This window comes from Vulpes vulpes, chromosome 5 (genome assembly GCF_048418805.1).
Source record: "Vulpes vulpes isolate BD-2025 chromosome 5, VulVul3, whole genome shotgun sequence".
NCBI lineage: Eukaryota > Metazoa > Chordata > Mammalia > Carnivora > Canidae > Vulpes > Vulpes vulpes.
The window spans coordinates 17732527-17758372 of NC_132784.1; the positions used below are offsets into that span (position 1 = coordinate 17732527).

Consider the following 25846-nt stretch of genomic DNA (forward strand, 5'->3'; position numbering starts at 1 on the left):
GAACCATCAATATACACCAGGGAAATCCCAAATAATCCACATGGCTGGGTAATTCCCTTAGATCATCTCTGTTCCTTAGGGTCATCTCTGTACCCATCCAAAATGACATGCTGCAATATGGTAAGCAGGAAAAGAGCTACCAATTTTGAAGTCAAATTGACCTGTGTTAAAATCTTGGCTCTACCTCTTACTAATTGGGCAAATTACGAACCCAACTGTCCTCATCGACTAAATGAAAATTGGGACATTAAAGAAGGAGGAAATGACATTTGACAAGGAGGCAGGGGAAGATGATGAAGGGTCTGGAATACCACCTGAAATTTTTTCTGGAATAATAATGTATGGTCATCATTTTGAAAACAATTTTATCATTTGGCCCAAAAAGACCAATATGGTATTACTTTAAACTTCACAAGAGAAAGTCTTTTGTTGTCATCTGCTCACAGATCTCCTTCTTAGTGGCATTTCCACCTTTAAGTCTTTTTTTGAAAATGCTAACTCTGTAGGTTACATCATTATTAGGGCATTATTAGGGCATCATTATTAGGGCAAAGTCCAGTTTGAATTAGTGAAAATTCTCAAAAATTTATTATTTCAATTCCCTCATATTATTTACAAATATCTATAGAAGGTTTCAAAATTTTCTAAGGAAAAAAAAACTTGAGGATTTATTTAAAAATATGGACATTTTTAAAGATTTGTAATGTGATACTTGGATTGACAGTAGATTCTAAGGTATTTAAAATCTTGTCTAGCAGAAAAAGAGGTCCATCATTTCAAAGTTGCAAGAGGTTTCCATTTCCAGAATGAAGACTTCATTTTACTTTAAAGCTGTTTCCCTGGCTTAAGAAACTCACTAGAATATAAATATTAAATATTCTGGTTTGGTAACAAATCATATGGTTGAGCTGTGCTTCTGAGCTTTCTAGCTTTTATGTTATTCTTGCCAAAATGGTGCTTAGCTCTGTCCAAATCAACTGTCCAAAATTTATTTGAACAGAGGGGTGATGGGGAGGAAATTACAAAAAGGAGAAACTGAAAGAGACTGTGAATTCTGAACTTTGAGCAATGGAGGAGAAGGTATGAGGAAGTAGCATGGAAGTGGGGAGTCATTCTGACAACCTCCCATCAAACCTAGTACCTCTGGTATTCTTAGAAATAGTAAAATCAGCAGAAAATGCCCCTGGCAAATACAATACCTAACTTATGAGTGAAAACTAGCATTAGCAGTGAGTGATACTATCAGCACCATCAAACACCATTCAGGGCAATACATATTGCCAGGGGGTCAGAGCAAAAGAGGGAGAAAATGGCAAATGCCTTGTGGTAACTAGCAGATGGATTAGTTAGTGATCACATGTGAACACATACCTTTTAGCGACCCCAGAAAAAAGTCAGAGGGCACTTTGCAAAGTTCATGGTGCTCAGAATTTGCATTCAAACTGTGAAGGCTTGAGCCATTATAATTTGGGCATCAAAAAGCAAATGCAACCTCATTTTATGTGACCTCAATGGCTGGTGAATCCAGAACACCAAAGCAATATATATTAATAATTTGGACTCTCTCTAAAATATTAATGCTGCCTCCTTCTAGTTATATTCATATTAGCAAATTCTCTCAAAAACAACCCCCAACTAAAATGGCTGAGGAAAGTCCTAGCACAACAGCCAGACAAGAGAGCAACCTGTCCACATTAGAGCACAAGGACAGAATGCTGTAAAGGGAAGTCTCCAAGAGAGAAAAAAAATGGAACTAATGGATCATTTCATGGGTGTGTAAGTTTGAAATGATTACCAGGCATTCAACAGATATGTTGATGTTTCAGGAACAAATAAGCAGTATGTACATAGAAAATTAAGCAAATGAAAGAAAAGGAGATAATTAACTCCAAGAAAACAAACAGCCATATGAGGGCAGATAATCATTGTACATCACTTGACTCAGCAGTAAACAATATTTATAGTCATAATAGTATAAATACTAGGTACTGTTTCAAGTGAAAATTCTAAATCTAATGGAAAAATGGAGGAGAGAAGTTGGAGTAACAAAGAAATTCTCAATGATCATAATGAGAAGTCAGTAAATACTCTCTAAAGGTAAAAAATCAATAATAGAATAAGGTAATAATATAGAACAATGAAGGTAAGTATCAGAAGATGCAAGTTAAAATGGTGAAAGTGGCTGCCTCGAAGGATAAGAGTTAGGAACATAGGCACAGAACTGCTTTTAATGAGAAAGATATTTTAGTGATATTGGATTATTTAACTATGTACAGGCATTACTTTCATAAATAAAAATTTACATAATACCCTAAGAGTAAATAAATATATAGAAAGAATACAGAGAAGAATAAATAGAATAATAAATATTTAGAGGATATATATATATATACACATATATATATACTATTTTTGAGCCCCTACTATTTCTAAAAATAGTAGAAATAGAAACTGCTAAATGGAGAACCTAAATTACATAATCTCTGAAAGGTATGAGTTGATATCTCATTGTTGTTTTGATTTGAATTTTCCTGATGATCAGTAACATTGAGCATCTTTTCATGTGTCTTTTGGCCACCTGGATGCCTTCTTTGGAAAAATGTCTATTGATATCATCTGCCCACTATTATTTTATTTTTTTCCATCTGCCCACTTTTAATTGGATTATTCATTTTTGGGGTATTGAGTTTTATAAATTCTTTATATATTTTGGATAATAACCCTTTATCAGATATGTCATTTGCAAATATTCCATAGGTTACCTTTTAGTTTTGCTGATTATATCCTTTGCTGTGCAGAAGAAGCTTTTTATTTTGATGCAGTCCCAGAAGTTTATTCTAACTTTCATCTTCCTTGCCTCAGGAAATATATCTAGAAAAAAGTTTCTACAGAGGGCACCTGGCTGGCTCAGTTGGTAAAGCATGTAACTCTTGATCTTGGAGTCATGAGTTCAAGCCCCCACATTGGGCATGGAACTGACTTTAAAAATTAAATAAATTAAATTACATTAAATTAAAAGTTACTACAGCCAATGTCAAAGAAGTTACTGCCTATGTTCTCCTTTAGGATTTTTACAGTTTCAGGCCTCACATTTAGGTCTTTAATTCCTTTTGAGTTTATTTTTGTATAGTGTAAGAAAGTGGTCTAGTCATCTTTTGCATCTTGCTATCCAGATTTCCCAACACCATTTGTGAAAACACTGTCTTTTTCCCACTGGATATTCTTTCCTGCTTTTTAATTACCATACAGTGGTGTTTATTTCCGGGTTTTCTATTCTGTTCTGTTGATCTATGTGTCTACTTTTGTGCCAATGCCATACTGTTCTGATCACCACAGCTTTGCAACATACCTTGAAGTCCAGAAATTGTGATGCCTCCAGCTTTGCTTTGCTTTTCCAAGGCTGCTTTGGCTACAGGGTCTTTTGTAATCCCACACAAATTTTAGGATTGTTTGTTCTAGTTCTGTGAAAAATGCCATTGGTAGTTTGATAGGGATTGCATTCAATGTGTGGATTTTGGGGGGCAGTACAGACATTTCAATAATATTTGTTCTTCCAATCTATTAACACAGACAAATATTGTTTTGTCTTCAGTTTCTTTCATCATTGTTCTATAGTTTTCAGAGTACAGGTCTTTCACCTTTTTTTGGTTAGGTTTATTCCTAGGTATCTTATTTTTTTGGTACAATTGTAAAGATTGATACCTTAATTTCTCTTTCTGCTGCTTCATTATTGGTGTATATAAATGCAACAGATTTCTGTACATTGATTTTGTATCCTGTGACTTTGCTAAATTTGTGTATCAGTTCTAGCAATTTTTTGGTGGAGTCTTTTGGGTTCTCTGTATAGAGTATCATGACAACTGCAAATAGTAAAAGTTTTACTTCTCTCTTGCCAATTTAGATGCCTTTTATTTCTTTGTGTTGTCTGATTACTGTGACTCAGACTTCCAGTATTATGTTAAATAACTGTGGTGAAAGTAGACATCCATGTCTTGTTCCTGACCATAGAGGAAAAGTTCTCAGTTTTTCCCCAATGAAGATGATGTTAGCTGTGGGTTTTTTGTATATGACCTTTGTGATGTTGAGGATGTTCCCTCTATCCCTACTTTGTTGAGGGTTTTTATAACGAATAGATGTTGTCATCAAATAAATGCTTTTCCTACATCTGTTGAAATGATCATACAGTTCTTATCCTTCCTCTTATTGGTGTGATGTATCACATTGATTGATTTGTGAATATTGAACTACTCTTGCATGTGAGAAAGAAATCTCACTTGATCATGGTGAATGATTTTTTTAATATACTGTTGGATTCAGTTTCCTAGTATTTTATTAAGAATTTTTGCACCCAAGTTCATCAGGGATATTGGCTTGTAGTTTTTTTAGTGGAGTCTTTATCTGGTTTGGGTATCAGGATAATGCTGGTCTCATAAAATGAATGTGGAAGTTTTCCTTCTTTTTCTATTTTTTGCAATAGTTTGAGAAGAATAGATATTAACTCTTCTTTAAATGTTTGGTAGAGGGGCAGCCCGGGTGGCTCAGCAGTTTAGCACCACCTTCAGCCCAGGGCCTGATCCTGGAGACCCAGGATTGAGTCTTGCATTGGGCTCCCTGCATGGAGCCTGCTTCTTCCTCTGCCTGTGTCTCTGCCTCTCTCTCTGTGTGTCTCTCATGAACAAATAAATAAAATCTTTAAAATAATAATAATAAATGTTTGGTAGAATTTATCTGTGAAGCCATCTGGCCCTGGACTTTTGTTTTTTCGGGAATTTTTTTATTATTGATTCAATTTCTTTGCTATGCATCAGTCTGTTTGAGTTTTCTATTTCTTTCTGTTTCAGTTTTGGTAGGTTTTATGTTTCTAGGAATTTATCCATTTCTTCCAGGTTGTCCAATTTGTTGGCAAATAGTTTTTCATAAAATTCTCTCATGACTCTCTGTATTTCTGTGGTGTTGGTTGTTATTTCTCCTCTTATTTGTGATTTTATTTGTGTGGGTTCTTTCTCTATTCTTTTTGATAAGTCTGGTTAGGGATTTATCAATTTAATTGATTTTTTTCTTTTTTTTTTAAAGTTTTTTTTTTTAATTTTTTTTTTTATTTATTTATGATAGTCACAGAGAGAGAGAGAGAGGCAGAGACACAGGCGGAGGGAGAAGCAGGCTCCATGTACCGGGAGCCTGATGTGGGATTCGATCCCGGGTCTCCAGGATCGCGCCCTGGGCCAAAGGCAGGCGCCAAACCACTGCGCCACCCAGGGATCCCTAATTGATTTTTTTCAAAGAACCAGATATGGTTCACTGATTGTTGGTTTCACTGATATGTTGTGTTTTTAGGTTTCTATTTCATTTATCTTTGCTCTAATCTTTATTATCTCCTTCCATCCCTTAGCTCTAGACTCCATTTGTTGTTCTTTTTCTAGCCCCTCTTGGTGTAAAATTAAGTAGTTTGAGTTTTTCTTGCTTCTTGAGGTAGGCTTGTATTGCTATATACTTCCATCTTAGGACAGCTTTTGCTGCATCCCAAAGGTTTTGGACTGTTGTACTTTCATTTTCATTTGTTTCCAGGTATTTTTTTATTTCTTCTTTGATTTCTTATTTGACCCATTCATTGTTCAGTAACATATTATTTAACCTCCATGTATATGTGGTCTTTCCAGATTTCTTCTTATGGTTGACTTCTAGTTTCATGGCACTGTAGTCAGAAAAGGTGCATGGTATTACTTCAATATTTTTGTATTTTTTGAGATCTGATTTGTAACCTAGTATGTGATGTATTCTGGAAAGTGTTCCAAGTGCACTTGAAAAGAATGAGTATTCCATTGTTTTAGGATGGCATGTTCTGAATGTACGTTAAGTCTATCTGGTCCAGTGTGTCATTCAAAGCCATTGTTTACTTGTTGACTTTCTGTTTAGATAATCTGTCCGTTGATGTAAGTGGGGTGTTAAAATCCTACTATTATTGTGTTATTATCAGTTCCTTTATGTTTGTTATTAATTGTTTTACAACTTGGGTGGTCCCATGTTTGGTGCAGAAATATTTACAATCGTTGTTTCTTCTTTTGGATTGTTTTTTAATTATTTTATAGTGCCCTTCTTTGTCTCCTGTTACTGTCTTTGTTTTAAAGTCTAGTTTCTCTGATATAAGTACTACTACTCTGGCTTTCTTTTGACAACCATTTGCATGATAAATGTTTCTCCATCCCTCACTTTCAACCTGCAGATGTCTTAAGGATCAAAATGAGTCTTATAGTCAGCAATATAGATAGGTCTGGTTTCTTTATCCATTCTGATACACTATGTGTTTTGATTGGAGCATTTATTCCATTTACACTCTAAGTAATTATTATTAGATATGTATTTATGGCAATTTATTACTTGTTTTGTGGTTGCAAAATTTTCTCTGATCATTTGTTATCTTTCTTTCATGGTTTGCTGATTTTCTTTAGTGATGTTTTTGGATTTCTTTCTCTATTCTTTCCATATTTATTAGTGATTTTAATGTATGGTTATCATTAGTGTCTATACAACCTCTTCTGCAAATAGCAGTCTATATTAAATCAATGGTTACTTAAGTTTGAATCCATTCTCTTCTCCTCTCTGCTCCATGTTTTAGGTATGTTATTATATTTTATATACTTTTTGTGTGAGTGAGTTCCTTGATGTTTTTTTACATAAATATTCACTTTTTACTGCTTTTGTGTTCCCTGCCTTTATACTGTTACTTTTGGTCTCTCCTTTCCACTCAAAGAGCCCCCTTTAATATTTCTTGCAGGGCTGGTTTGTGGTCATGAACTCCTCTAGTTTTTGTTTTTCTGGGAAACTCTTTATCTCTCCTTCTACTCTGAATGACAGCCTTGCTGGGTAGAGTATTCTTGGCTGCAATTTTTTCCCATACAGCACTTTGAATATATCATGTCACTCCTTTGTGGGTTCCTAAGTTTCCATTGAAAAATCTCCAGCTAGCCTTATAGGTGTTCCCTTGTAAGTTAATGACTTCTTTTGTCTTGCTGCTTTTAAGATGTTTTCTTTATCATTATATTTTGCAAATTTAATTACAATATGGCTTGGTGTTGACTTGCTTTTGTTGATTTTGATGGGTATTCTAGTTGTTTCCTGGATCTGGATTCTGTTTCCTTCTCCAGATTAGGGAAGTTTTCAGCTATTATTTCTTCAAAAAATGTTCTGCCCCCTTTTCTCTCCTTCATCTTTTGAGACTCCTATAAAATGAATGTTATCACATTTGCGTGACTCAATGACTCACTGAGTTCCCTAAGTCTATTCTTGTCTTGCATAGTTCTTTCTCTCTTTAGTTCAGCTTCATTTCTTTACATTACTTTGTCTTCTAGATCATTAATTTGTTCTGCTCTTCTAGCCTGCTGTTCATTGCATCTAGCATGTTTTTATTGTTTATTGCACCCTTGATCTCTAATTCTTTTGTACCTCTTTTATCTCTGTGGCAAAGCGCTCACTAATGTCTCCTATTCTTTTCTCAAGTCCAGTGAGTATCCTTAAGATTGTTGCTCTAAATTCTCCATCAGGCATGTTACCTATATATATCTCACTTAGATCTCTGGCCATGGCTTTATCTTGGTTTTTCATTTGGGATAAATTCCTCTGTCTTTGCATTTTGTCTAAGTCTCTGCCTTCTTCTCTGTGTTAGAAAAGCCATTTATATCTCCTGCTCCTGAGAGTAATGGCCTTATGAAAAAGATGCCATGCAGCACCCGGGGTCTGGCACCTCAGGGAGTGTCTCTGGTGTGTGCTGTGTACCCTCTACTGTTGAATTCTGGATGCTCTATCCTTCAGGTCAAGCTTCCGCAGGGCTCTCATTGCCATGTGTGAGCAGTGTTTGGCCCTTGACCTGAATGCGGCAAGTTTTAGCGAGGTGTTCTCTGGTCTGCCTATGAAATGAAACTTGTCACTACCTCCACTAGAACTGAGGCCCTGCAGGGATGCCTGGATGACTCAGTCCGTTGAGTATCCAACTCTCAGTTTCAGCTCAGGTCATGATTTCAGGGTCTTAGGATCAAGCCCTGCATCAGGCTCCCCACTCAAGGGGGAGTCTGCTTCTCTCCATCTCCTTTTTGCCCCTCCCCCTACTTACTCTCACTCTCCGTCTCTAAAATAAATAAATCTTTAAAAAGACTCCTAACTCTGGGAAACGAACTAGGGTTTGTGGAAGGGGAGGTGGGCAGGGGGTGGGAGTGACTGGGTGATGGGCACTAAAGGGGGTACTTGATGGGATGAGCACTGGGTGTTATTCTATACATTGGCAAATTGAACACCAATAAAAAATAAATTTATAAAAATAAATAAATAAATAAATAAATAAATAAATAAATAAATTTAAAAAAAGAACTGAGGCTCTGCAGAACTCTGGTTGGAAAATGTGGTGTGGCCTGGATTTGTGCTAGTCTTCTGGAGAAGGGGCCACTACCCCAGGACTAAGGCCAACATGACTGAGGAGGGCAGTCACTCTGGAGTGTGTGGGGCTGGGGCTTGATGTAAGCAAATTAGGTAGCCAATATCTGTGCTATGCTACTTCCCACAGGTGGCTCTGTGTTTATGCTGAGGGGTGGGGGAGTAAAATGTCATGAATCAGCTATTTTATTCCCAGAGAAGTGTCTCTGTGAACAATGCCTTTCAGGGAAGCACTCCAAGAAGACCAAATTACCTCTCCACTGTGTGCCCCCAGAGTTCTTCAGATTACTATTTCCATGCTGTCTGCCCCTGGGTGTTTCCTACCTTCTCTCCAGGAGCAGCACAGTGCTCCTCAGGCTCTATCCTAGCCATGCCTGCTGACCTTTAAAACTCCAGGCTTTAAGCCTTACTGATCCTTAGAACTCATGGAATTCAGTGCCTTTAATTTCCCAAGCCAATGGCTTTAGGGAAACATTCTCCTTGTAAATTCCCATGTGCTTCTCTCTCCATCATCCTTCTCCATGAACACAGCTCCCCTTTCTTCCACAGCAGCCATGAACCATTTCTCCCCTAAAGCACTTCTCCACGCTTCCCACCACCTTCGATGTGGCCTCTTCTTTCTCTTTAATTGTGGAGTTGTCTGTTAATCTTCAGGTCAATTTCTGGGGTATTTCGGAGTATGTGATAGTTATCTAGGTGTATTCATGGGATAAGGCAATCCTAGGCTCCTCCTACTCTGCCAACATCTTCCTCTCCTCTCCTATTCAGGTGACTTTTAACATTAAGTCACTTATCTCTCCCACCCTTAGGTTCCTCAATTGTAAAATGGAAATGATAACCATGCAGATTGATGTGAGAGTTGGGATAATACTATGCCAAAGGACTATACAAATATCAGTAATTTATATCACCTACTCTAGTAATTTGGATAATACTATGCCAAAGGACTATACAAATATCAGTAATTTATATCACCTACTCTAGTGCTTTACAAATAGTAGGTGTTGGGTTAATGTTTGTTTAATTGAGTTTGTATAATGGTTTTGTAGGTATAAGGCTAATCTTAGTGTGCATTGATTGAATTAAACCAGGCTCCTTCTGTAGGAAATTATGTCTCAGGGAACAAACTGAATCCTTGGTAAGTTAGAATTTTTGTAGTAAGGTACATTACAATAGTTATGTTGTATTTACTGCATATGCTACTAATGAAATAGGCTAATGAGAAGATAGCTAATTGTTCCTGTTCTAGAAGACAAATGAATTCTCTAACTACTTGAATTTATTTAGTAAGTTACATCTTTCAGTGTTTGTAGCATTCCCTGAAAATATGAAAAACTTAATACATCCCAGCAAGTAAGCAGTTTATTTCTTTTCCCTGGCAGGAATATTAATCACTATTATTAGCATCTCACTAAGTCTTTGACCTCATATGGAATATGTGTTGCCAGCTTTGGGGAGGGAAACTTATGTTGGGGCAGAGCGCTGGTGTTGTGAAATCAATCAGGATTATCCACTGCCTAATAAAGTCAGTGTCTGGGTAGATGGTATAATTCAGGATCTCAGAAGAAGCAGACATGGTAACTAAAAGGCCCAACATTAGAATTATTCCTTTGGGTTTAGAGAGTCTTTAGAAAAATCCTATTAAAATGTAGATGTTGTCAAATATTAGCACAAATATCCTTCAAAATTGGCTCATCCTTCAAAATTGGCTTCAAAATGGTGGATCCCAAGAGAATAGAACCCTGGATCACAGACAGGAAGACAGAAAAAAGCTCTAGCTTTAGAAGGCCAGAATCAGTATGTTATTTAAGAACCGGAGATGTCACAAGAGCTTAGGTCTCCCTGAGATCTTGGAAATAGGGCAGCAGTCCACATCCTATGCCTCCTGAATCCAGGATTCTCCATGTAATCCCTTTAAAACATAATCATTTTGCAATTATGAGACAAGTGGTAAAAACAGCAATACAAAAAGTATTTTTAACTCAAGAAATACTTATTAAGCTTCTAGCAAGTAGAGACTGGCATGAAGCAATGGAGAATGCAAATTTCATCATACAGGATCATACTTTGAGGATTCTCTTCTTCCCACTTCTTCCCTGCTACTATTTCTTCTCCCTCTGAACAAGAAATTCCATTCACAAGAACTTCATTTCCAATTCTTTTATACCTACTTCATTCTCCCTTGTGAAATTCCTAACAAGTTAGAAATGGTCAGAAATTTACAAGAAAATATCAATAAAAGATATCCAGATAGGTAAAGGGCCTGAAAAATTAACAAACCAGATTATCACAAGTGGATAATTAACCTCCTATAGAGAGGAACTGTGAACAATAGCTACTAAAAAATAATTGAATACTGCCAAACCATGAGTCTGGAGTTTGGCAAAAGGCATCCATAATCAAGTTAGCAAGGAGAGCAAGGAAGTATCTTAACCAGGAAGGATAAAATGCAGAGGAGTGGTTTTCATTTCTGCTTTAAAATCCTTTGCTCTCTCCATATTAAAATGGAACAGATACTTCCCCCCTTAAAATGTATTTATATCCAAGAAGGCCAGAATACTGAGAATGGAAGAATTCCTGACTAGAAAGGAAAATAAATTTCTAAATTTCAATTTCATGTTAATGTAGTTAACAAATGTAATATAGCATGGGACTTTTTAAAATTATGTTGTGTTTTGGAACTGTAAACAGCTTTAGCAAGAGGAGCAGAAATAAGGACAAATGAAGCTCCAGTGAATACAAAGCAGGCATTCAGAACGAGATCAGCTGTTGGCACAGATGTGAGTAGATATAACTTTGGGCCTTTAGGGCTTCTATAAGCAGGTGTATTTTCTTGGTTTTTTACAGTAATGAATACAAGAGTCTAGAAATAGAGCTGCTAGTCCATCATGGCCTTCCTCTAACTTTATCATACATTTTCCCATATTATTTCATGTAAATGTATTCATAAAACCTAGGAAACTCCTTTTTTCTAGTAGAAATCAAAGTGTCATTTATTCTTACAGGAGCTCAAATTTAGCATATTTAAAATATATTTAATATTTCAGGGCGGCCCTGGTGGCGCAGCAGTTTAGCGTCGCCTGCAGCCCAGGGTATGATCCTGGAGACCTGCGATCAAGTCCCACATCGGGCTCCCTGCATGGGGCCTGCTTTTCCGTCTGCCTGTGTCTCTCCCTCTCTGTCTCTGTGTATCTCTCATGAATAAATAAATAAAATCTTAAAAAAAAAAGAACTCTATTTAAAAAAAATAATATTTCAGGCCTAGTAACAATCAGGCTTCCCTCTTTTATATATTCAAGCATTCATTCTTTCAACACACAAAGCCACTCTCAGATTGATTATAAGCATACATCAAAGTTTTATTTCAAACATGTTTTTTAAAAAAGAGGCTTTCTGAAAAGTCCAATTCAAAGAATCTATCTTGGTAGAGACATTTTATAGGAGAAAAAATAGTTAAACAGTTATTGTTCACTGGATTTAAAAAAGAAGAAGACAGCTATCCAGTAAAAGACAATTAGCTTCTTTGTATTATTGGTTAAAAGTCTTAGACTAGTGTGAAGACTAATAGTCAATGGAGGGGGTGTCCTAGAAACTCTTAAACTCATTAAAGTCTATCAAAAAAAATTCCCAAGTATTTTATCATAAACTATGCTGGTGATGAATATTAACTAAATTTATTGTGATCATTTCATGATATATGCAAGTATCAAACCATTTTGTCATACACCTGAAACTAACATAAAGCTATATGTCAATCACATCTCCATTTAAAAAGAAAAGCTCATTATTCCCCAGGAAGAGCAGATAGTCATATTAGATCATGAAGTTCTGCCCCAGTTTAGATTTAGGACAATTTTTTTTTCTCACATTTACTGGAAGCGTTTTATTCCATGCTAAGAAATTTGGGCTTCACCTTCTGGACAATAGGAAATTATTAAAGGATTTTAAGCAGGGATGTGGCATGATCAGATGTGTATTTAAAAAAGCATTTTCTCCAGTGTTAGATATTGATTAAAATGGATGAGATTCGAATCAGTTAGAAAACTACAGTAGTGGTCCAATTTAATTCAATAAACATCCACTCTATACCAAGCCTTTTGTTCAGAGCTGGAGATAGTTTCTGTCCCATTTCTTAGCTGAATGGAAGAAATGGAGACACAAGCCTAGCTCCACCACATACCAGCCATGCAACTCTAAGCAAGTTAGTTATCATCTCTGCTTCTTTGTCCGTTGAATGGGGATAATGATAGGACCCATCTCACAGAAAGGTTGTAAGAATGAGTTAATGAATGAAAGTGGCTTAGGACAGCATCTCACACATAGTAAGCAATCAATAAATGTTTGTTAGATATTATTAGAATTAGTAGTATTACTATAAGGGATTATCTCACAGCCATGTAAGAAGTGTTGTGAATAAAAGTATCTGTAGGGTGCTTTAGGGATACAGAGGTCACACATTTGGCTGAGCAAAGGGATGGTAAGAGCCTGAGTTGAGGAACTGGGGAAGTAGAGAGGAAGTGATGGGTGCAAGAAATGAAACAAAGGTAGAATCCAAAGAGCTCAGTGACCCATGAAATGCTGGGGTGACAGAGCAGGAGTCCAGCGTGATTCCCAGGTTTCCAGCTTGAGCAACTGGGTGAAAAGTGATGCCATCAACCCAAAGGAAAAACAGGTTTGGGTTCATGCTCTATTAAGTAATCATGTGTGAATCATTAGAATTTGTGAAATTACCCAATTAATGCCCAAGATACAATTCCCAGTTAACAGTGGCAAAAACGTCATACAAATCTTATCAGAGTTGCTACTTAATATCCTCAACTGGAAACAGTCGCTACAATGGAAGATACATTAAAATCCTAAACTCAGTTACAGTATAAATCTAATTAATTGCTCAAGTTTAAGTATTTTCCAAATATCCCCATACTGTTGGCCCAGTATCGATGACCTATTAACTCAGATGAATACAATGTAGGTTAATTGAGGCTAAAAACATGGGTTCAGCTCAGTGGTTCTCAATCTTGCCTGTACATTACAATCATCTGGGGAGCTTTAAAAAAATGCTAATGTTACTGGTATTTTTAGGCCCCCAACCCCAGGTATGATGACTTAATTGATTTGGGGTAGGTTCTAGGATGAATTTTTTTAAAGCTCCCCAGTTGATATTAATATACAAATAGCAGGAGGGAAACAGCAGGTTAACATCAGTAAGAATCTATAATATATGGTCACGAGGAACCTTAGAAATACTTTAGTTTTGGAACTTTGTTTTTAATCCATGGAAACATTTGGTCAACAAAATCTTATAATATTGTGTAAACAGGTAAAACACAGAAAAGCAGAGTTTTTCTAATTAAGCAGTAGAGGGAGGGAAACTTTACCCTTGCCCCTGTCCCATCTCTCTTATATTAACTTCATTGATGTTGCTCCCTCTCCAGGCCCCAAGAATTCTCTGTATAATAGTTTAAAAACAATTCTTGTGACTAAAAATAAGGGGGGGCATTCTCTCATTTATGAAATATTTTCAAGCTCTAAAAATATAACTGGTGCTAATATATGGGAACACTTCATATTTTAGAGGGGAAAACAGACAAACAACAAGTGTATATAGAAGAAAATATGAGGAAATGCATCTATATCTTGGAAATCGGGAAACCTTTCCTAATGATAACTCAAAATCTAGTAACTATATGGAAAAAGATTAATAAGTTTGATTGTTAAAAATTTTTTTCAAGGCAATAAAATATTACAAGCAAAGAAGCCAGCTGACAAACTGAGAAAATGTTTGCAACATATATCATAGACAGAGAGTGAAACCACTAATATTTAAAGAGCTTCTAAAAATAGATAAGAAAACAAACAAACCGAGATAAACTGGCAGAAGATATAAACAGTCAACCTCATGTATAATAAGAAAAATAAAAATTAAAACTGCACTGAGTTACCATTTTTCACTTAACCGATTAGCAAAGGAATATTACCAGAATTAGAGGGGATATTTCGTATTGATAAAAAGGTCAATTCACCAGTAAAATCCAAAATATAAATATATATGTGCCTAATCAAAGAGCTTCAGAATTCTTAAAACAAAGATTGGCATCATTAAAAGAAAAAATATATAAACTCATAATCATAATTGGAGATTGAAAGCCCCTCTCTCATTAAATGAAAGAACAACTACCAGTAAGGATAACACAAAAATCATCAAGGATATAGATATCAGAAGAGCACTATCAACCACCTAGACTTAACTGATGTTTACAGAGCACTGACTGACAACAATTACATAATATATATTCTTTTTAAGTGCATATGGGACATTTATCAAACTAGACCATAAACTCTTAAATCAAGTCTCAGTACCTTTCAAAAGGCCGAAATCCTATCAATATGTCCTATGACCAGCAGATATAATTTAAAAAACAGTAATAATAAAATATCTATAAAGATTCTCAAATACTTGAATATTAAACCACATACTTATAAATAATCCATGGAACAGAGGGAAAAATTCCCCCAAAAAATTTTCAAATGGATGATAATGAAAATACAACATATGAAAATTTGTGAAATGCGGCCATTGCAGTGTTTAGAAGAAAATGTACAGGTTTAAAAACAAAACCAAGCTCACAGATACAGAGAACAGATTGGTGGTTGCCAGACACAGGGTTTTTGGGGGGGGGGGGGCAAAATGGGTGAATAATGTCAAAAGGTTCAAACTTCTAGTTGTAAAATAAATAAGTCATGGGGATGTAATATACATCATAGCAACTATAGTTAATAATACCACATTGTATATTTCAAAGTTGCTAAGAGTAAATCTTAAAAGTTCTCATCACAAGAAAACAAAATGCCATAACTATGTATGGTGAGAAATGTTAACTATACTTACGGTGATTATCATTTCACAATATATACAACAGTGAATCCTTATACCTGAAACTAATATAATTGAACAACACAGGTTTAAACTGTAAAGTCCACTTAAACATGCATTTTTTATAGCCTTATAATTCTCTTAATATTTTTTCTAGCTTATTTTTATTATAAAAATATAGCATGTAATACATATAACACACAAAATATGTGTTATTTGACTGTCTATGTTATCCATAAGGCTTCCAGTCAACAAGTGGCTATTTGTAGTTAAGTTGTGGAGGAGTTCAGATTTTCAATTGCATAGGTTGAAGGTCCTGCCCCTAATTCCAGTGTTATTCAAGAATCAGCTATGTGATGTTGTATATAAATTACACCTCAATTTTTTTAAGTATGGGTTTAAATATTTCTGTTGGAAAAAGAAGGTATAAAATCCATGATTCATGATTCCACTTTAAGAAACTAGAAGAGGAGAAAATTAAACTCAAAATAGGCATATAGAAAGAAATGACAAAGAGCCAAAATCAAAGAACAGAACCAACATAAACAATAAAGAAAATTGATAAATCAAAATTTGGTCATTTGGGGATGCCTGGCTGGCTCTGTTGGTAAAGCATGCAACTCTTGATCCTGGAGTCATTAAGTTCAAACTCCATGTAGATGGAGTAGATGGATGGATGTAGAACTTACTTTTTTAAATAACTGGAGACTTTTTTCTTAAGATTTATTTATTTGAGAGAGAGAGGCAGGGAGAGAGCACAAGCAGGGGGAGAGGCAGAGGGAGAAGCAGACTCCCCAATGATCAGGAAGCCCAACATGGGCCTCAATCCCAGGACCTTAGAATCATGACTTCATCAAAATTAAAATCTTTGGGGGGCACGTGGGTGGCTCAGTTGTTAAGTGTCTCCCTTCAGCTCAGGTCATGATCTTGGGGTCTGGGGATAGAGCCCCATGTTGAGCTCCCTGATCAGCAGGAAGTCTGCTTCTTCCTCTCTCTGCCCCTCCCCTTGCTCATTCTCTTTCTCTCTCTCTGTCACTTGCTCTTCCTTGCTCACTTCCTCAAATAAAGAAAATCTTTAATTAAAAAAAGTTAAAACTTTTGTACTTCAAATGTATGTCTAGTAAAGTAAAAAGACCACTCACAGAATGAAGAAAATATTTGTTACTATATACCTGATAAATCTCTAATACTTAGAAAATATTTAAAAATTCTTACAACTCAACTATAAAAAGAAGATACAGGGCCTTGAATAGACAATAAAGGATCAGAATAGACACTTCTCCAAAGACATAAAATGGCCAGTGAACACATGTTCAATATAGTCATTAGAGAAGTGCAAATCAAAACCACAGTGAGATACTACTTTATACCTACTATGATGGCTTTATTTTTTTTATTTTTATTTATTTATGATAGTCACACACAGAGAGAGAGAGAGAGAGAGAGAGAGAGAGAGAGAGGCAGAGACATAGGCAGAGGGAGAAGCAGGCTCCATGCACTGGGAGCCCGACGTGGGACTCGATCCCGGGTCTCCAGGATCGCGCCCTGGGCCAAAGGCAGGCGCTAAACTGCTGCGCCACCCAGGGATCCCTACTATGATGGCTTTAATCGAAAAGATAGACAGTTACAAGTGTTGATAAGGATTTGGAGAAATTGGAACCCTAACGCATTTCTGGTAGGAATGCAAAATGCAGCAACCCCTGTTAAAAAAAACACCTCAAAATGCTAAACATGGACTTAACCATATGACCCAGCAATTCCACTCTTAAGTGTATATCCAGGAGAAGTAAAAACATATTCACGTAAAGACTTGTACAAAAATGTTCAGAGCACTAGGGGGTATTTTGCTAAGTGAAGTCAGTCAATCAGAGAAAAACAATCATCATGATTTCACTCATATGTGGAGTTTAAGACAAAACAGAGGATCGTAGGGGAAGGGAGGGAAAAATAAAATGAAATCGAGAAGGAAACAAACCATAAGAGACTCTTAATTATAGGAAACAAACTGAGGATTGCTGGAGGGGAAGGGGCGGGAGGATGGGGCAACTGAGTGATGGACATTAAGGAGGGCATTTGATGTATTGAGCACTGGGTGTTATATACAACTGAAGAATCATGGAACTCTACCTCTGAAACTAATTATACACTATATGTTAATTTTTTAAAGATGTTCAGAGCAACATTATCATAATAGCCAAAAAGTAGAAACAATTCAAACATCCATCTTATAAGTAGATAAATAAAATGAGGTACCTCTATACAATGGAATATTATTCCACCTAAAAAGGAAAGAAGTACTGATTTAGGCTACTACTTGGATGAACCTTGAAAACAGTAGACTAAACAAAAAGTGGTGACATATTATATAATTCCGTTTACATGAAATGTCCAGAATAGGCAATTCCATGGACAAAAAGAATAAATTATTTTACACTAGGAAGGGAGGAAGGAGGAAATGAGGAGTGCCTGCTAATGGGTATGGGATTAACTTTGGTATGATAAAAATGTTCTGGAATAGGATGGTAGGAATGATTATACAAATTCATAGACATACTAAAACTCACTGAATTATACACTTCTAAAGGCTAAGTTTTAAATTATGTGAATTACATTTCAAAAAGGGAAGCCGGGATCTCCTCCATCCCCAAATCCCAATCTTTTCCAGAGGCAAATAATGTTATTTGTTTCTTGAGTACCATTCCTGAAATAGACTATATACACACAAACATGTATTTGTTTGTCTATAGGTCTCTTGTTAAAACAGAAATATGAGGGGCACCTGGGTGGCTTGAGCATCTGCCTTTCGGCTCAGGTTGTGATCCCAGGGTCCTGGGATTAAGTCTCGCCTCAAGCTCCCCATGGGGAGCCTGCTTCTCCCTCTGCCTATGTCTCTGCCTCTCCTTCTGTGTGTCTCCTGAATAAATGAATAAAACCTTTAAAAAAAATACAACAGAAATATGAGCATAGCAGATACATTGTCCTAGGCTTTTTTTCCTCTTTACAATATAATTTCAACATCATTCCTCTTTACAATATAACTTGTTGATTATTCCATTTCAACATATGTAAGTATTCCTCATTCCTCTTTATTTTTTAGACATGCTATAATTTAGTTTGCTAGTCTTTTGCCGCTACAAATAATGTTGCTATTAATTCCCTTGTATATATTTCCATTACACATGTATTAATGAAACACATTTCTAGAAGTAAAATTTCTGGCTGAAAATGTGTTCTTATTTTATTTTGATAGACTGCCATTATTGATTTACTATCTCTCTTTCTTACTAGATTATGAGTTCTCTGAGGATAGGGACCATTTATGTTTGGTTGGCCAGGGTAATCTAGATTCTAACGTATCACCTGACATACTGTTTTATATATTTGTAGATGGACAAGCCTGTGTGCTCTGTTGTACAAACTGCTTCTCCCTCTCTCCCTCTGCCCCTACCCACTGCTCATTCTCTCTCAAATAAATAAATAAAATCTAAAAAAAAAAAAAATTATGGGATAAATTGCAATATGCCATTCTAAGAAATATAGAATCCTTAATTTCATCTGAAGATATCAACATGTTTTATGATATAAATGCTTGCTTCTCACATAGGTATTTCAGTTATTCAAAAACAGGAGAATGGGGAGGTTCATTTGCAACACCAATAGTGACACCTGCTGGAGAAAATGTCAGAATATGTTTTGAATCCATTAAATCTAACATTTTAGATCAGTGTGTTTCTATTAAATGGAAGGAATTAGTTATTTTATCATAGGAGCATTTGTAATGAGTAAATATAATTGTATTTACAGGAGGTTCTTTGATGCTCCATAAAGTTACAGTTAAATTTTTTTTCAGGATAAAGTCATTTTGGGAACGGATTACCCCTTTCCACTAGGAGAGCTGAAACCTGGGAAATTGATAGAGTCCATAGAAGAATTTGATGCAGAAACAAAGGTATATGCCTTTTACTTCATGGTCTTCTTCCTGAGTTTTCCCACTCTAATTCTTTAGTTTCAGAGTACTTTGACATGTGACAACAAAGAACAAGGGAAGCATTAAGCTTGATATTCCTAGAATTGTTACTAGAAATACTGGAACTATTAAAGGGCAAAGAAAGGGCTAGGAACTATTAGGAACTATTAAAGGGCACATATATATATACATATATACATATAACAGAATATTACTCAGCCATAAAAAAGAATGAAATCTTTGCCACTTGCAATGATGTCGATGGAGCTAGAGTATAATGCTAAGTGAAAAATGTCAAAGAAAAATACCTTATAATTTCATGCATATGTGGAATTTAAGAAATAAAACAAATAAAGGTGGAAAAAGAGACAAACCAAAAAACTCTTAACCATAGAGAACAAGTAGATGGCTACCAGAGGAGAGGTTGGGGGCGGGGCATGAAATAGGTGATGGGGATTAAGAGTACACTTATCTTGAGAGCACTGAGTAGAACAACCAAATCACTACATTGTACATCTAAAACTAATATAACACTGTATGTTAACTACGCTGGAATTAAATTTTTAAAATTATTTTTAAAAAACTGAAAGTCAATCTAATACAACTAAATTCATAAGGCCAAAAATGAAAACTAAAGAAGCATATGATAATCATATATTTATGTTTGTATGTTAGATGAACAAGAAAAATTTCCAAGGTTCTCCTTTAACATTTCTGTAACAAATCTACCAATCTCAAAAATTGTAATGATTCTGGTTATTTAGATATGGAGACTAAAGTCTTGATTAACAAGGACTCAAGGAACCAGAACTCTCATGTAACTGGATTTTTTCTTTTGGCATTTGACTTTTAGGGTGGGTAACTGATATTAAAATATACTACAATGCTGCCACTGCCCATTCTACCCCATAGGCTTATGAACCAAGATGAGTTTAAAATGATAATCCGTGCCCTCACTCCCCTCTCTTTTCTCATCCCCCTCTCATCCCATCCCTACCCCACAACGAAATAAGTTCTTCCTAAGGGATTCACTGCCAATCACAACTGAGGTGACCAAAGATGAAGACACAGGGACATATAAACTCTTAACAAATCTTACAAAAGTTTCAGTCATGGGGCTCAGTCAGTTTTAAGCATCTGCCTTCGGCTGAGGTCATGACCCAGAGGTCCTGAGATTGAGCCCTTCATTGGGCTCTCTGCTCAGTGGGAGAGTCTGCTTCTCCCTCTGCATCAGCTCCTCCTCAGGCTCATGTGCGCGCTCTCTCTCTCTCTAACTAAATAAAATCTTTTTTTTTTAAGTCTCAGTCAATAACCCTTTTGCATAATTCCCGGCTTTCTTCTAAACTAGAATCCAAGCTCCCTTGGACTCTTACTCTCCGCTTGAATCATTAAGGACATATCTCATCAACTCTTCTCAGTAGGCACGAAGCACAGTAACAGATTCCAAGAGTCCATTCTATGTATACTGATTGCAAATTATTAACAGAAACTTCAGGCTGCTTTATACAGGAAGTTTCTCCTTTGCCACTTACCCATCTTTAAAGTACTAAGAAGAGTATTGGATTGTTAAATGTTTATTTATTTAAAGTAGGAAGCTGTAGTTAAGATTTTTTTTCACTTTTTCTTTTTACAACAAACATTAAAAATGAAAAACTTTCTATGAAGTTAACCAAAATCAAACTAAAACTAAATTACCCTAAGTATACTGATTAAACCTTTAATGGAATAACATTTATTATTATTTTATACCTCTAGTTATTTAATTTTATGTGCTTATGACTTTTAAGGTCAAAGTTCTAAACAACTCTTCCATGAAAATTTTACACTGTCACAAATTCAGGACATTCTTTTCAAAGTTACTCACTGTAAAATTGTTTATAATAAAAGACTGAAAACAATCTACAGGGGATAAATAAATAATATATCCATACAATGGAATGTATATAGCCATAAGAAATTAAAAATCAATTTCCAAGAAAAATTAAGTTTAAAAAACAAAGTACAAAACAATGCATATAGTTTACTTCCATTTGTGTATAATATACTATCCATCTGTGAAAAAAATCTATATATCTAAAATAAGTATTTGCTTATATATGCATAAAGTATCTGGGAAAACAGACAAGAAATTGATAACACTAGAAGGAAAAAGTACTGGTTGGGTGGTAGTAGTGAAAGGAAGCATTCATTTTATACTCTTTGAATTTTGAGCCATATGAAGGTAAATTTCACTAAAAATTTTTTTTTTAATGAAATAAACCCATTTGATGATGAAAACAACACTGGGAGGTAAACAGGCAGAAGCATTCCACCATGTAGATGCAAAGGAAGAAAACAAGATTTGGGTGTTGGGTGATTTGCCAAAGGCAGTATTAACCATTAGATTATAGCACATGGACCTAACCCCAAACCAACACACCAAAATATATTTTCTTCAAGCAATAATTGGTACCAACCTATTTTTAAAAGTAAAGCAAATAGTTTGTCAGAATAGCAATAGTCATTTCTAAGTCTTCCTTTAGAGGAGGATGGCCCAAGTGTATACCAGGGAAGAATCCTGAGTAAGAGGTGCTTGCCTCAAATCACCCACTCTCGCAGACTGTGTAGGAACCCTGAAGTGGTCAAGATACATAGAGATGTTTTCATATCCACAGATGTTACGTAACCTCATACATGTTTCCTTCTACTCTGAGCTACATGCTTGCCCTTTGCAAGCTGGATATATATCAATTAAGTTATCCCTTTAACTCACAGTTCTTTCTGTGGGGTTGACCTGGTCTATAACTAGGAAGAAAGTAAGGAGAATTTTGTCAGTCCTCTTTCATCTGAAATCTATAAATGTACATATTTGTACCATATTCTGATATGCTTCATCTATCACTTCTCTTGTGCCAAAAGAGCTTACCTTTTATTCAAGGCCATGTGAAGGAACCACACATATGTGTAGAAACTGAAGGATATCAGGATGACTTCTGGGCACTATTTCCAGCTCTCCTGTCTTGCAGACTTAAACTGTACCTTTTCTCTATGCAGTTGACCTTTGAACAACACAGAGTTAGGGGCGCTGACCCCTATATCAAAATCCATATATAACCTTTGGTTACCTAAAAACTTAACTACCAATAGCCTGCTGTTAACTAAAAAAGCCTTACCAATAACATAAATAGTTGATTAATATATATTTCATACCTTACATGTATTATACACTGTATTCTTACAATAATACTCACATTTTACAACTTCTTCAGTAATTCTAGGCTCCACAGTTTGTGATTTTTTTTCAAGTTGTCACAAACCATAAAAAAAAATTTCCAGGGACGCCTGGGTGGCTCAGCAGTTTGGCGCCTGCCTTCGGCCGGGGGCCTGATCCTGGAGTTTCGGGATCAAGTCCCGCATCGGGCTCCCTGCATGGAGCCTGCTTCTCCCTCTGCCTGTGTGTCTCTGCCTCTCTCTCTTTCTGTGTCTCTCATGAATGGATAAATAAAATCTTAAAAAGAAAAAAATAAAATCCTAAAAAGAAAAAAAAATTTCCAATATATATACTGAAAAAAGATCCACATGTAAGCCGACCTGTGCCAAACTCATGTTGTTCGAGGGTCAACTGTATTTGCCCCTAAATAGTCCTTGAAACCCATTACAGAGTCCTACAGAGGTTTCTAAGGTCATTTTTCCTAAGAGGATTCACCCTCTTATAATTCTCCTTTCTTCCCATGACCAAGTTTCAAACTTAGATTTTAAATAGTGAGGCAAAACAGGAGTCAAGAGATTCATTGTTTAACCTGCTCATATTTTTCTCTCCCATTGGGAGATTCATCTTTTAAAAACCTGATAAAAGGGGTGGCTAAGTCCATTAACTGTCTGCCTCCAGCTCAGGTCATGATCCCAGGGTGCTGGGATCAAGTCCCTCATCATGCTCCATGCTCAGTAGAGTGTGCTTCTCCCTCTCATCCCCCCTCACGCTCTCTCTCACTATCTGTGTAACTATCTCTGTCTCTCTCAAATAAGTAAGTAAAATCTTGGAGTGCCTGGGTGACTCAGTGGTTGAGCATCTGCCTTTGGCTCAGGTCATGACCCTGGGATTCTGTGATGAGTCCTGCATCGAGTTCCTCGCAGGGAGAACTGCTTCTCCCTTTGCCTATGTCTCTGCCTCTCTCCCTCCCTGTCTCTCATGAATAAATAAGTAAAATCTTCATAAAAAATAAGTAAAATCATAAAAAAACTGATAAAGACATTCAGTAAAGTATTTTGAAATAATCATTAAATAATGCTTTAAAATAAAACGTGGGATATCTGGGTGGCTCAGCAGTTGAGCATCTATCTGCCTTTGGCTCAGGGCGTGATCCCAGAGCCTGGAATAGAGTCCCGCATCAGGCTCTCTGCATGGAGCCTGCTTCTCCTCCCTCTGCCTGTGTCTCTGCCTCTCTCTCTCTGTGTCTCTCATGAATAAATAAACAAAATCTAAAATAAAATAAGATAAAATAAAATAAAACCTTTTCTTTTCTTTTGCAGGATAAACTCAAAGCTGGCAATGCCCTCACATTTTTGGGCCTTGAGAGAAAACAATTCGAATGAATGAATTTACTACAAAGGCAAACATTCAAAAAGATATTTTATTTTTGGTTTTAAATATGGATCACTCATGCATTACCAAAATCTTATTTTGAACTATTTTACCCAGAAATAGACTATCCACAAATGTTCTAAGTTACTCATAACAAAAATGACTCACGGAATATGTCTTCATTCTGAAAAACACAGTATTTCATGTGCAAATCAAAAGTGACTTTCCCATCACTTTTTAAATTAATGGCAGAAATAAAAAGCAAAATGTCCTTAATGACGTATATGTAGAACGACCAAAGCTCATTCTGAAGGGCTGTTAAGTTCTCCACTTTGAGAAAGGATAAGTGAATAGGGCCCAAATAACCTGTTTTCATTCACTTTTAACACCCTCCATTAGTATACAACTGGGCCAGGAATGCTTTACAATCCAAAAAAATAAATGATACAAGTATTTTGTAATGTCTAGAGAGCTTATAATCCAATTAAAAAGGCAAGACACATGTTCATGGAATAATTACTAAGCAAACAATAGCAGTTATAGAAGTTTCAGTAGGAAAAAACTCAACTGGACTGAATCATGGGCAGATCTTCACAGAACTTAGGCTGAGTCTCTAAGGATGAACAAGCCTAGTTAGAGGATGGGAAACAGACAAAGAAGCAAAACCACACGAACAGGCATTTCAGACTGAACAAGAACTTTTCTCCAGAAGAGAAAAGTGTATATATATATATATATATATATATATATATATATTTTTTTTTTTTTACCAGAAGCTCTTTTAATTTAAAATCTTGAGCAAAATGTGTAAAGCTAGTTATGGAGATTGAGCAAGGTGATACCAGGTTTGTTCTACTTATTTCATTTATAGTCAGTTGTTGCATCTGAGCTGCTGAAAATGAACTTGGTCCTGGGAAGGGTAGTAAACATCTGTGGTTCATGTACTTCTGGCTGAATTCTAAAACCAAATAATAATTTTCTAAATTACCCTCTTCCTTTGGATTTGTTCATAGTTCTTTTCTGTCCTATTAGTCCAGAAAACCAAGAGTCAAGTACTGGCATGTAATATGAGGTGATCTAACTTTTGCTAAACTACACCCATCGTATTATTTTCACTTTATTTAGTTCAGTACTCCCTCTCTTTCCTGCTCCTCCTGTAGCTTTCTAGGATTTTACCCACTCACCGTTCTGCTTACTATTTCAATCTGCCTAAAAAGAAAAACAAATTTGAGCAAAATGGCAAAATGAAGCATATGTTATTATTTTTTCCCTCCCCCTTCTTTGGAGAAAATGTCTGTTCTTTATTTCAAATATTCTATATTTGAACACTTTTAGTGTAATGCTTAATCACTATTTTGTTATGAAAAGTAACTGGATCACCTTATTTGATATCATAGACAGATGAAGACAAATCCATAGAAATAGACAAGTTTATTCATAGTCACAGTGTATGTGTAATATGCCAGGGCTGTAGGAGTAGGGATATGAAAGTAAACAAGAAAGACAAAATTCCTTCTCTGATTACAATTACAATCTGGATTAGAATTAGAAACACAAGTAAACAAAGGAGAGAGGACAGAAAAAAGGAGGAATGGGGACAGGGAAGGAGGAAGGAAGGAAAGAAAGAAGAATGGAAGGGAGAGAAAGGGAAAATTTTTTTTCTTATGCTGATAAGCACTATAAAGAAATTAAAACAGGGAGATGTATAGAGTGACTAGAGGAATAATTTAATAAAACATTAAATTGTGGGCAGCCCCAGTGGCTCAGAAGTTTAGCGCTGTTTTCAGCCCAGGGCATGATCCTGGAGACCCGGGATCGAGTCCCACGTCGGGCTCCCTGCATGGAGCCTGCTTCTCCCTCTGCCTGTGTCTCTGCTGCTGCTCTCTCTCTCTCTTTCTCTCTCTCTCGAATAAATAAATAAAATCTTAAAAAAAAACCCATTAAATTGTAGAGCCAGATGCAGCCTCTTCAGAGAGGAATTTAAACTAAGACTTAGAGGGATGATGGTGGAAGAGCAGGGGAC

General features: G+C 36.0%; 1 protein-coding gene across 1 annotated transcript in view; it reads left to right on the forward strand.

Moving 5' to 3' along the window:
* The window catches only part of ACMSD (aminocarboxymuconate semialdehyde decarboxylase), a 65092-nt gene extending 40275 nt beyond the window's left edge, over nucleotides 1-24817 (forward strand). The window contains exons 9-10 of the mRNA XM_026015572.2: nucleotides 19146-19244; nucleotides 23772-24817. Of these exons, the coding sequence (XP_025871357.1) occupies nucleotides 19146-19244; nucleotides 23772-23834 (162 nt within the window). The 3' untranslated portion in view covers nucleotides 23835-24817. The remainder of the gene's footprint in view (nucleotides 1-19145; nucleotides 19245-23771) is intronic.
* Nucleotides 24818-25846: the final 1029 nt, after the last annotated feature.